This window comes from Eumetopias jubatus, unplaced genomic scaffold (genome assembly GCF_037043125.1).
Source record: "Eumetopias jubatus isolate StellerSeaLion01/CBP00866 unplaced genomic scaffold, mEumJub1_p1.0 scaffold_16, whole genome shotgun sequence".
Lineage (NCBI taxonomy): Eukaryota > Metazoa > Chordata > Mammalia > Carnivora > Otariidae > Eumetopias > Eumetopias jubatus.
Genome location: NW_028274822.1, coordinates 85,679,588 through 85,691,691, shown reverse-complemented (window position 1 = coordinate 85,691,691; position 12,104 = coordinate 85,679,588). Strand labels below are relative to the sequence as shown.

Sequence of the window (12,104 nt, the reverse complement as noted above, 5' to 3'; positions counted from 1 at the left end):
TTTTATTTACTGGGCCACCTGGGTGGCTCAGTCGTTAAGCGTCTGCCTTCAGCTCAGGTCATGATCCCAGGGTCCTGGGATTGAGCCCCACATCGGGCTCCCTGCTCAGCGGGAAGCCTGCTTCTCCCTCTCCCACTCCCCCTTCTTGTGTTCCCTCTCTCGCTGTGTCTCTGTCAAATAAAATCTTTAAAAAAAAGAAAAAAGATTTTATTTACTTATTAGAGAAAAAGAGCGAGAGCACAAGCAGGAAGGAGAGGGAGAAGCGGACTCCCCGCAGAGCAGGGAGCCTGATGTGGTGATCCCAGGACCCTGAGATCATGACCTGAGCCGAAGGCAGACGCTTAACTGACTGAGCCACCCAGGCGCCCCAGTCATAATTCTTAATTGTTCATATTTCAGAGGGATTTTGGTGTGACAAAAGTCTAGTTGAGATAGCACTTTTGTTTTTGTGTTCTGTGATAAGATTTTACAGTTTAAATTTACATGAAAACATATCTAAATCTGAGTCTTCTAAACTGGGCTTCTGAATTATGATAGAAAAGCAAACCACGGGGAAAAAAAACCCTTGTTTTTAAGAAACTAGCTCATGTCACTTTATTGTATAAAATGAAGCATCCTTTATTTCCTAAGTGCTTCTGTGTATATTGTCTTGGTAACATGAGTTCATTCAGCTCTGCAGCCTCCATACTGTACACATGGGGTTATGGAGCTTCATAGAAAATGAGCTATTGCCACAATAAAAATAAGTGGGAAGGAGGAGAGAAGTAATTTGTCTTATTTTACTCAGGGAGTGTTTATGCGGCTCTGAAATGTGAGTTTATTTTTCCCAGGCTTTTACTATTAGCTCTGAGGCAGGACTACCTAATACTACTTTCTCAGCTAACCATTTGAAATTTAGAATTCTGAGCACTCTGAAGAGCACTGCTGTGTCTGTGGAATTGACTGACCGAGAGTCCTTATAACTCATGTGTCATGTGGGTTGTCTTCTGTGTCTTTGGTGCCCCTGCTGCTGCTTATTTATTCAGCACCTCAGTGATGCTGTTTCTGACTCTTGGATGGATGGGGAAGTGATCTTAAATAACGCCTGGTTGGAATAAGGGGGGACGGTACTTCTGCTGAGCTTCAATTTATAAGTTTGCTTTCTTAAATGAGAAATGCTTTTTGTCGTAGCAAAGATTGTTTTTTCCAGCATATTTTTACGCCTTTTAAACATTCGTGCCTTTTTTCTGTAGATGTTCATTCTGGACAAAGTTGAAGGTGATAGTTGTTCCCTTAATGAGTTTACCATTACTGGATCAACATACGCCCCTATTGGAGAAGTGTGAGTAAATCTGCCTTATCATTGAAAGGATCCATTGTGGCAGTTTGGGACTTGGATAGATTTGCAGTGTATCTAAAAAGTTTTCTGAATGTGGCTCGTATTAGTTACTGGACTAGTAATTTTTTTTTAATGCACTTTGAAAGAGAAAACACAGGTTATAAGTCAGACTTTTTTTTCATCTTTATTTTTGGAGCCCAATTTTTCAAGTGGGGTTTCTGTTTGTTCTATATTGATAACCTGTGGTGGAAGAATTTCATTAAGAACTCCTGGTCTTTACTGATTGATTCCTGATATCAAAGACACATTCTTTTATTATCTCCAGGATCAGATTTCTAGGAGCCATCGCTCAAATTCTTTTGAATACTTGCCAAGGCTCTTGTCGACAAAATTATATTGTATAATTAAGTGAAAATCAAGAGAGATGACCACACTGTGCTCTAAAAGTGTTTTCTTTTGATAGGCATAAAGATGATAAACCAGTGAAATGTCATCAATATGATGGTCTTGTGGAATTGGCAACAATTTGTGCTCTTTGTAATGATTCTGCGTTGGATTACAATGAGGTAAGGCTTCTCATAAATGAGAAAGTAGACCTGGCTGTTCTAGTTTCAAGGGTGGGGTGGGTGGAATGAAAATCCAGCCTTCCTTCCTCCCTTTGGAAAGTAAGGGTTCCTGATTTTATTTCCTCTTTCCATTTTATCTGAGTCAGTGTGAACTAGCCAAAGAAAGCGGAGAGCCTTTCCTATGTCCCCTGACTGAGCATTGCAGTCACTTCGCTAAGAGTCAGAGTGTACGTGGTGAGCCCTTCTGCTCTGGTGCAGCTACAATACATGAGGAAAACCTAGAACAGGGCATGTTTTCCTGAAAGTGTAGGGTATTGGTCTCTTTTTTTTTTTTTTAAGATGGGGACTGTTACATCCTTCACAAGCTGAGGGTTAGAGGGTTGTTTTGATGATCATGATACAAAATTTAACCAACAAAAATCCTTTTTTCCCTCCCTTCTTACTTACATAGTGATCCACTCGTTTCTATCTAAAATTAGACAAGCCAGGCCCCAATAGAAACCCCATATGAACTCTGTGAAATGATAACAACACACAGTGACACGTGCTCTTTGCAAGCTCTGTTTGAATACTGTGACTAGTAGGTTCTCATGGTTAAAGGAAATTAAAAAACTACTTATTAGAATAGGATAACGTGCTTTGAGTATATTTTTATTATCTGCATCATGTGCTCCAGAGTCAGATAAACATGGCCCCTAGAAGAATGATGTGAAGAAGTTGTCCTCTGATGGAAAGTCTTTGTTAATGAAAAACTTATTTACTACTTTTGAACTTTACAGGCGAAGGGTGTGTATGAAAAAGTTGGAGAAGCTACGGAGACTGCTCTTACTTGCCTAGTAGAGAAGATGAATGTATTCGATACTGAATTGAAGGGTCTTTCTAAAGTAGAACGAGCAAATGCCTGCAACTCGGTCAGTATTCAAGCTTGGTGTGTTGTCCGTGCTGCCCTTTGCTTCCCCCCGCTCATAGATAGCTAAGGTATATGTACATTATCTCCTGAAACTTGCGGCATCTCCTTCCCCACATTTGCTCTCAGGTCAAATGATCCAGCTCTCTGACCAGGAACATAGGTATCACTAGATATTTTCCACAGTCACCGTGCCTCCAAGGTCTGTCTTCTCAGAGCCCGTGGCACTGTGAGTGCACTGTCCCCGCTCCCGACAGAGCCCAGCTGCTCCTTGAGCCACAAGCCCCACCCCCTCTCCTGCGTTATCACTTTTCCGTCTAGTCTCCACAGATCTCTATCAGTATAGGACAAATAGTAGTATGGTTTTTATCTTAAAACTTTCTTTGGACTTTATTTCCCCCTTTAGCACCCCACTTCTTTTCTCTTTTAGTAAAATTTCTTAAAGCAGCCATTTTACTGTATTCTTTTCCTGTTTTCTCGAATCCACTCCACTGAAGCTCTTTAAGCATTTTGGTGAGCACACCAAATCTCAGGCTGTGAAAGGGGCTTCAAGACCATCCAGTCCAGTCTGGCACTTAACAGGCAGGGAAACTGAGGCCTTCGGTGACTTGGCATAGTCTCACAGCGTGAGGCAGAACTGGACTCCTCCCGCACCCTTTCTTTCTTCGCATTGTTTGAGGAAGCAAAACTCACACTGGAATTAAGGATGTAGATCTCCACTGAAGTGTACCAATTCACACCTCACCGCCAGCAGTCTCCTAGTACCGAGGGTCTTGGGCAGGTCCTGTGGCATCCTGCCGACATATATGGCTGCCATAGGATGGGAGAAGTCCAGGCCCCTTGTCTCCATTTCAGAGAGCTCACTCCCTGACTGGCGGTAAGGGTAGGGGGCAGTGCTGGTCCTTGCAAAGCCACACTGCCTGACAGCTCTATTATTAGTTGGTGTGACTAAGTCCCTTAGAAGCAACCTGAAGACTTAGCTTCACAGAGACTGAGGGTTAAAATTGATTCTAGACCTATAACTACTTGATGAAGGGGAAACAAGTAGTATCATGGAGCTTAAAAGTGGTGTGTTAACTGTCATGATGACCACAAATGAGGGCACAGCCATCTGTTCTCTTATCTGCAGACTAAGCATTTTCTTGCTCCACGGCTGCCTTTGCCTCATTTTTTGTCTGCAGCTGAGCAGAGTGGAGAGGGGGTGGTCAGAAATGACTGTCATGGGGCTCCTTCACTGAAAATTCCCAGATCCGAACTCATGCCAGTCCCCAGCCCCCAGAAAGGAGGAACCTGTTGTAGTTCAGAGGTGAAGTGGGCAGGACCCAGCTTTTGAAATAACTACCACTCTGGACCATTCTAATACTGGTGGAAGGGCTTTGTTCTTTTCCTCCCCCGAACCCTCGGATATATCTGGTGCCTAGGTCCACACCTTGTCAGAATTACTACAAGTTCCATCAGTCTTCCTAGAGCATTTGGTACAAATGCTTGATGGAAACTAAACACATAAATACATATGAGTCAGATAATGCAGAATTCAGTGACGGTCTTTTTTCTGCTTGTGCCAGCTCTGGCTGAGAGGGTGGCTGTAATCCACCCAGCCTGGCGGAGAACCCGCAGGCGTCAGTCCACTCATCACTGCCCACATTAGACGCTGAGGTTCTTGGGGATTTCTGTAATTATCATTAGCTCTGTGTCTGAGTGGGGGTTAGGGGAGAGTCAGGGTAATTCAAATCAAGACAGAAAACCATAAGATTATTAAGTAGATACAGAAAAGGCATCTGATAAAATTTCTGTTCATGATAAAAAGCAGACTTCACCTTCAAGCTGATGGTGCATTTACACAGAGCCTGTAGTGATGTCATACTTAATAGTAACAGAAGTTCTACCTTCCGTGTTTCTATTCAGTATTGTACTTGCAGCCCCAGTCCATGCAATAAGGCAAGAAAAATCAAAGGTTTAAAAGTCAAAAAGGAGACAGTATACGTTGTAGGTAATTTGATTGTATACACAATCCAGATCCAACAGCATCTAAATCTGAAAGGGTAATTTTCAGTCCTCATTTACCCAAGCTGTTAGTCTCTCCCTCCTTGAAACATTCCTTCACTTGTTCTCCTCGCTCCCGGCCCTGTGCCGACTCCCTTGGCTGGATCTTCCACCTCCCACCAGGGGTGGGGAGGCCCCAGGGCCCAGTACTCAACCTGACCTGTTTGCAGTTACTCCCATGAGGTCTTTGGTCACCGTGCTGGAGTGTAATATGGTGGCCACTGGCTCCCTGAAGCTCTTTAGAATAAAGAAAACAGCGGCTCTTCAAGTGCATAGTAGTAGCCACATTGGACAGCTACATGAGCATCCCTGCCAGAACATTCCCACCACAGTAGGAACTTCTGTGAGGCAGCAGTGGTCTGGACCACCTATTTCTGCCCACAGTTGCCATGATCTCTTGGATTATTTGTACTAAGTGGTGCACCTTGTCCCCCTTCAGCTCATTCTTAACACAACTGCCAGACCTTGAAACCCTCCCTTATCTTCCATTTTCACTTGTTACAAATGCCTTAAGGTGATTTTTAACATCCTACAACCTCTTTCTCACCTCTTTCTCTTGCAAGATTTTCCAACTGCTCGGCCTGGAGTCCCCTTGAACATGCCGGGTCATGCCAGCCTGCATTCTGCACTCCTGGCTCACACATCCTTCACGTTTTTACTCAGATGGTGCCTTCTGGCCATTTTATGTAAAGTTGCGATCTGAACATACACAAATTTTCCATCCCCCTTCCCTGCCTTACTTAGTTTTTTTCTCCATAGCACTTTATGTTTACATTCCAGTGTGTTTCCCAAACCAGAGGGCAAGTTTAAGCTTCATGAGGGGGAGAACTTACTTGTATTGTTCATTGTCCATTGCTAAACCCCCAGTGCCTGTCACATAATAGGTGCTGAGTGAATATTTGTTGAACAAGTGAAAAATAAACAGAATTGTCATCCAGTAACATCCCATGTATGTTCTCCTGTAGGTCATTAAGCAATTGATGAAGAAGGAATTTACTCTGGAGTTTTCACGTGATAGAAAATCGATGTCAGTTTATTGTACACCAAACAAACCAAGCCGGACATCGATGAGCAAAATGTTTGTGAAGGCAAGTACGGCAGATTGCAATTGAGATGTTCTTTCCAGGATTAGCATCCTGGGTGAGCCCAGTAAATAAAATTGTTGACCTAAATCTGTAACATTTCCAGGGTGCTCCTGAAGGTGTCATTGACAGGTGCACCCACATTCGAGTTGGAAGTACTAAAGTTCCTATGACCCCGGGAGTCAAACAGAAGGTCATGTCTGTCATTCGGGAATGGGGTAGTGGCAGCGACACACTGCGGTGCCTGGCTCTGGCCACTCATGACAACCCACTAAGAAGAGAAGAAATGAACCTTGAGGACTCTGCCAACTTTATTAAATATGAGGTTAGCTAATGAAAAGTTTCTTCCCCCACACCCTGCACATTCATTGTGTTCAAACAGTACTCCTTCAGTAAAAGGTCAAATGAGTCTTGCTTTTGCCAAGAAAGGGGTGTGGTTATTTGTTTTTCTGCAGGCCAGATGCATCACCGTTCCAATTTAGCTTGCAGCTTCCAACCTATGTAGTTAACAGTTTAATACAAGTCTTTTACTTTCAAGATAGAATAATTAAGACTTAAGCTAAATAAACTTGTAAAGCCTATTTTGCAACTCCTCTATAAATTAAGATGTTTTAACAATTGGGAGTGTTTTTAAAACATTCATGAGTTATTAAAGGTCAAAATATCCAAGTTGAGAGATTTCCTTTCACTTGTCTGCTCATAGAATTCTTTCTTACCAGGTATGTGACTTCCTGAAGCACTGCCTGAAAGGAATAAGGAATAACTTGGGTACTATGGGCCCCTAGAGTGGCCAGTATCAAAATGCTCTTATTCTTTGGTATGTTTTTCTCCTCATTTCAAAGGATTATCATGAAAGTTAAAGATGATTCGGTTACAAGAACGTAGTACTATTTTTCATCCTTTCCAGTTAATTGGAATTAATACTATTCCTTGTTGGATTTGTATCTCAATGAATATTAATCTTAGGTAAGAGTCACAGTTACAGAATTTATTATAGGAAAATGCAGAGACTTTTGCTCTTAATGTATAACTGGCCCTTGTTCTATACCACGGGAGAAATTAGAATTTCCTGTGTTTGAACTAAGGTGATTCTTTTGCTGTAGACCAATCTGACTTTCGTTGGCTGCGTGGGCATGCTGGACCCTCCGAGAATTGAAGTGGCCTCCTCTGTGAAGCTGTGCCGGCAGGCAGGCATCCGGGTTATCATGATCACTGGGGACAACAAGGGCACTGCTGTGGCCATCTGTCGGCGCATTGGCATCTTCGGGCAGGACGAGGATGTGACGTCGAAAGCTTTTACGGGTCGGGAGTTTGATGAGCTCAGTCCTTCAGCCCAGAGAGATGCCTGTTTGAACGCCCGATGTTTCGCTCGAGTTGAACCTTCCCACAAGTCAAAAATTGTAGAATTTCTTCAGTCTTTTGATGAGATAACAGCTATGGTGAGTACCTTTGGACTCACACTATGCAGACAGAGCAGGTTGTAATTTTGACTGTTAAATTTTTAGTAACAGCTCCTAGATTTAGAATATTGTGATTTTTGTTACAATCAGGGCTGTTTCTGTAGGGTTCTGTTGACCCGTAGTTGGTATGACCTGCAGGGAAGATTCTAGAGTAGTTTAAGAAGTAGAAGTATGCCTTCTGAATCACTTGTGGGGAAATATTTGGTGACATCTAGTCTTTATCTTGGTTAAAGTGTACATGTTTCTTTGTGTTTTCAGATTTTATTTATTTGAGAGAGAGAGAATGAGCCAGAGGGAGGGGCAGAGGGAGAGGGAGAAGCAGACTCCCCACTGAATAGGAAGCCTGATGCTGGACTCGATCCCAGAACCCTGGGATCATAACCTGAGCAGAAGGCAGACGCTTAACTGACTGAGCCACCGAGGTGCCCCAAAAGCGTACATGTTTCTATCTATCTCAAGTTTCTAAAAATTGATTCGGTTAACTCCTTTGTGTTCTCTAACCCTACCTGAAATTAGATGTACTGGTCAAGCATTAAGAGCTGCCCATGTGCGAGGCATTTCCAGGATTCTTCCCCTAGTGTGAATCTTCACCCAGACACATTCACATTGTGCCATATTTGCTTTCTCTTGCTTATCTTGAAAACTTTAAGAAACAAAGGTGTTATGTGAAAGCAGATATTACAGGTATAACTCCCTTCCTCTCCTCCTTTCCCAGAGGGAGCCACTGTTCTGAATTCAATGTTAGGTGTTCAGTAAAAGTTTAAAAAACACCCATGGGAATGATAGCTTTGTATCTGTAGACGATATCTGGTCTTTTTGCATGTTTGTGACCTTCGTAAATGGCATGTTACGGTTTCCATCTTTTTGCCGTCTGCACCTGTTCTACTTGAGCTTCCTCTGTGTGGGTACAAGTGCTGCATCTTAACTGTCATGTGGGTGGTTTTTTGTTTTGTTTGTAAAACATAATAATACAGATGAATTTTGAAGTCCTCTTTGTTCCACTTCCCTCTGAAGTCTCTTTGGCTCATTGGGCAATTTTACGTTTCCCAGGTGAAGTGTGTTTTGTGATGCCACCTTGTAAAAATGAAAATTCTCTGTGTCTGTGCCCAGAGGGCCATGGCTGCATTCGTTCCCTTGCTTCAGGATGGCTGAGCCTTTGTCGGGGGTGCGTGTGTGAGGTGGTGGCAGGTGTGCATAAACCGGCCCTCACATTCCCTTTCAGACTGGGGATGGCGTGAATGATGCTCCTGCCCTGAAGAAATCTGAGATCGGCATTGCCATGGGCTCTGGCACGGCAGTGGCTAAAACGGCGTCTGAGATGGTTCTGGCCGACGACAACTTCTCCACCATCGTGGCTGCAGTGGAGGAGGGGCGGGCCATCTACAACAATATGAAGCAGTTTATCCGCTACCTCATCTCGTCGAATGTGGGGGAAGTTGTCTGGTGGGTCCCTGAGAAAGATCACTTGTAGCCCTTTGTCTAAAATCAGGGCTTAGGATGACCAGTTTTCCAGATTTGTGGTTCATATGGCAGCAGCTTTGGTCTTCGTGCATAAGGAGGAAGGTAGAGGTTGTTCTGGCCCTTGGGAGGGCTGTCCTGCAGCTGCCCTCGTGTGTAAAGCATGCCCTTGAACATAGAAATGAGTTTAACTACATAAAGTAACATAAAATTCTTGGCCTTCTAATATTGTACTTTAACTCAAAATTATGTATAACAAATGTTTTATGGTGGACAAAAAGTTACTTCGAGCAGTCATTGTTACTGTCCATGGATTTTTATGGAGGAGGAGAGGGTGCTGATGCTGTGTAAGTAGTGGCCAAAATAATTTGGGAACTTTCTCTTTCTTCGGGTGGAAACAGTATCTTCCTGACAGCAGCCCTTGGATTTCCTGAGGCTTTAATTCCTGTCCAGCTGCTCTGGGTCAATCTGGTGACAGACGGCCTGCCCGCCACTGCCCTGGGGTTCAACCCTCCCGATCTGGACATCATGAATAAACCACCCCGGAACCCGAAGGAACCCCTGATCAGCGGATGGCTCTTTTTCCGTTATCTGGCCATTGGCTGTGAGTATAGTTTTTATATCGTTGACTTTGAAACAAAACATTCATGAGCCAACATTTTTGTAAATTCATTCTTTAAAAGCACATTTTTTCTTTTCTATCCCTGTATTAGGGTAACAAAAGATGGAGTTAATAACTACATACCCAGTTTACAGGAAAGTTGGTCCCTTGTTTTAGTTATCCCTGTCATTCCTTGGGCCTTTGTGAATGAGGTTTTCAGATTTAACCTAAGGGCAAAAGGATACAGGGGTGAGTAAGGGTCAGGCCTTCCATCACCAAGCTATGAAACTAAGCCCCCCTCCCCCTAAAGTAGAGGCAGGAGCTGTGCATTCATCTGCAGTGCGTGGGAACCACTGTGGCCCTCCTGCTCCCGCCCGGCTGTCAGGTCTTGTCCTCACTTTAGGGCTTAGGAAAGTGAGGCCAGAGAGTTAAAATAACTGCCCTGGGGTTCAGTAGGAAGGTGGTTTTTTTGTTTGCTTTTTTTAGTATGTTCACATGATTTAAAACTCCAGAAGCACACAGTGCCATAAAGTGAGAAAGTTCTCAGCCAGTCAGTTCCCCTCCGATACTGAATTTCTCTTGTGCCTTCCAGAAATACTCTAGCAAATAGATCTATCCTGTGCATATATTTTTCCAAAGTGTTGGTGCGCAATACACACATGTGCTAAACCCTGCATTTCGCCCTATTTGTTGGGAATCGCCACGTCAGTACGTGTGTGGCTGCCCCGTCCCTGTCCACCAGCTGTCTCCTGTCCCCTAGTGATTGCTGACTTCGAGGGAGTGTGTGCTTGTATCTTCTGGTAGATGCTGCCGCACTGGGACCGTCTTTGTGCTGTCCCTGTGTTCTCCAGGACCCTATTGCTTTGTAATAATCTTGCTCAATTCAGAACTATTTGGTTGGGGGCAGGGGGGGCGGGAGAGGTGGTCCCAGAATCGGCTTTGGGCTTTGCCGTGTCGCTTGCGTTCTGCACTAACCGCTCTGGCGGCATTTCCACACAACGGTTCTGCCAGGCCTTCGGAGCAAGTAAGTGTCCAACTGGGAGCATCAGTTTTCCTAAAAGTCCTGGGGGTGTGATCTGGCCCTGCTGCACAGTGAGGCGCTATGTGGAGGACACGTACCTGCAGCTGTAAAACATTAGCCTCCAGTTCGAGGGGCTTGGCTAGCGTAAAAGTCCAGCCAATTCCAGTAGGTGCTCTTCCTCCCATACTCTGGAAGACAAGTTGCCTAGTTTTTCTGTACTGCACACACCCCTCTCCTTACAGAAAGCGCCCGTCTAGCTGCTTTGGCCGGTGGGAGGGAGCGCTTGCTAGCGGCAGCACAGGCCCTCCTGTACCATCGTCCTACCCTGTCTCCTCTCTGCTGGACACTGGCCCGCGAGGCAGGACCTGCAGTGAAAGCTGTGGGCTGCAAACCCCGCCTGTGTCTCTTCCCAGGTTACGTTGGCGCTGCTACCGTGGGTGCTGCTGCGTGGTGGTTCATTGCTGCCGACGGAGGGCCAAGAGTGTCCTTCTACCAGCTGGTATGTATCTGCCTTTTCTCTTCTGCCTCAGAGGCAAAGCATTAAAAGGTTGTCCTTGAGCGTTTTGTGGTTTGGGTGGCTACCAAATAATCTTAACACTCAAATAATTAGCAGTGGCCTCTAAGAGGATTCTGAAGGACCAGGGCTTCTCTGGGAGATGGGGGGGAGATCTTGTGTGGGTCTGTGTCCTGGGCTTCCTGTGGAACGGGGACATGGACCTTGGAAATGTACTTGGCTGATGAAGAACTTGATTGGGCATTTGTTGCAGAGCCACTTCCTACAGTGTAAAGATGACAACCCGGACTTTGAAGGAGTGGATTGTGCAATCTTTGAGTCCCCATACCCGATGACAATGGCGCTTTCTGTTCTAGTAACCATAGAGATGTGTAACGCCCTCAACAGGTCAGTGAGTCCTTGACAAGCTGGGGCAAGAGCTCCGCCAGCCAGCACACCGGGGAACTGGGTGTCGTGGTTGTTGGAGGTTTGCAGGAAAGCTCCTCCCTCCCAGAAAGAAAGGAGAACAAGCAGCACCGGTTTTAAAAGCTTCAGTCGTCATCACCTCCGGGAAGTAGTGGGAGTGCTTAACCACATGTTCCTTATGAGACAGCAGGGGCCAAAAATAGGGCCTCTGGTGCCCCTGTATGCCATTGCCCACAGGGAAGGCACTCTTGCCCTTTAGCAGTGAAACAAATGGTATCATCCAATTAAGCCAGTGACAAAAATGGAAATTTCAAAATAGCATCAGTGTCAAGGGCAACTGAGAGCAGCTTTGAGTCCATTGAAATGGAGTCTGCTGTGCTGAAGCCTAGATTTAAAATTGGAAGTTTGTCCTACATCTGAACATTCTTCCTTTAACTTTGCCACAATAGAAACTTTACTAAGTAGAATTAGGTCAGTGGGCAATGCCAGGTAGGCCACTGCCTTACTGAAACATAGTTCTGAATGGTCTTGGTCACTCGTTACAAGGGCCTTTGCCTTTCAGGTGGGCACATTTCATGTACCTCTCGTTGTTCTGCAGCTTGTCTGAAAACCAGTCCCTGCTGAGGATGCCCCCTTGGGAGAACATCTGGCTCGTGGGCTCCATCTGCCTGTCCATGTCGCTTCACTTCCTCATCCTCTACGTGGAACCTTTGCCAGTAAGCGCTGGGG

The 12,104-nt window shown here is 44.9% G+C and overlaps 2 protein-coding genes across 2 annotated transcripts in view; one reads left to right on the top strand and one right to left on the bottom strand.

Moving 5' to 3' along the window:
* Nucleotides 1-12,104, top strand: part of ATP2A2 (ATPase sarcoplasmic/endoplasmic reticulum Ca2+ transporting 2) — a 57,274-nt gene that overhangs the window by 40,429 nt on the left and 4,741 nt on the right. Inside the window, exons 9-19 of the mRNA XM_028116488.2 lie at nt 1,233-1,321; nt 1,782-1,884; nt 2,664-2,795; nt 5,800-5,922; nt 6,023-6,241; nt 7,020-7,355; nt 8,599-8,819; nt 9,236-9,438; nt 10,870-10,955; nt 11,224-11,357; nt 11,974-12,091. Of these exons, the coding sequence (XP_027972289.1) occupies nt 1,233-1,321; nt 1,782-1,884; nt 2,664-2,795; nt 5,800-5,922; nt 6,023-6,241; nt 7,020-7,355; nt 8,599-8,819; nt 9,236-9,438; nt 10,870-10,955; nt 11,224-11,357; nt 11,974-12,091 (1,764 nt within the window). The remainder of the gene's footprint in view (nt 1-1,232; nt 1,322-1,781; nt 1,885-2,663; nt 2,796-5,799; nt 5,923-6,022; nt 6,242-7,019; nt 7,356-8,598; nt 8,820-9,235; nt 9,439-10,869; nt 10,956-11,223; nt 11,358-11,973; nt 12,092-12,104) is intronic.
* Nucleotides 5,847-12,104, bottom strand: part of ANAPC7 (anaphase promoting complex subunit 7) — a 47,460-nt gene continuing 41,202 nt past the window's right edge. The window contains exons 15-16 of the transcript XR_015767011.1: nt 9,580-9,662; nt 5,847-9,002 (exon numbers count right to left, since the gene is read on the bottom strand). The gene's annotated coding sequence lies outside the window, so the exon portion shown is untranslated. The remainder of the gene's footprint in view (nt 9,003-9,579; nt 9,663-12,104) is intronic.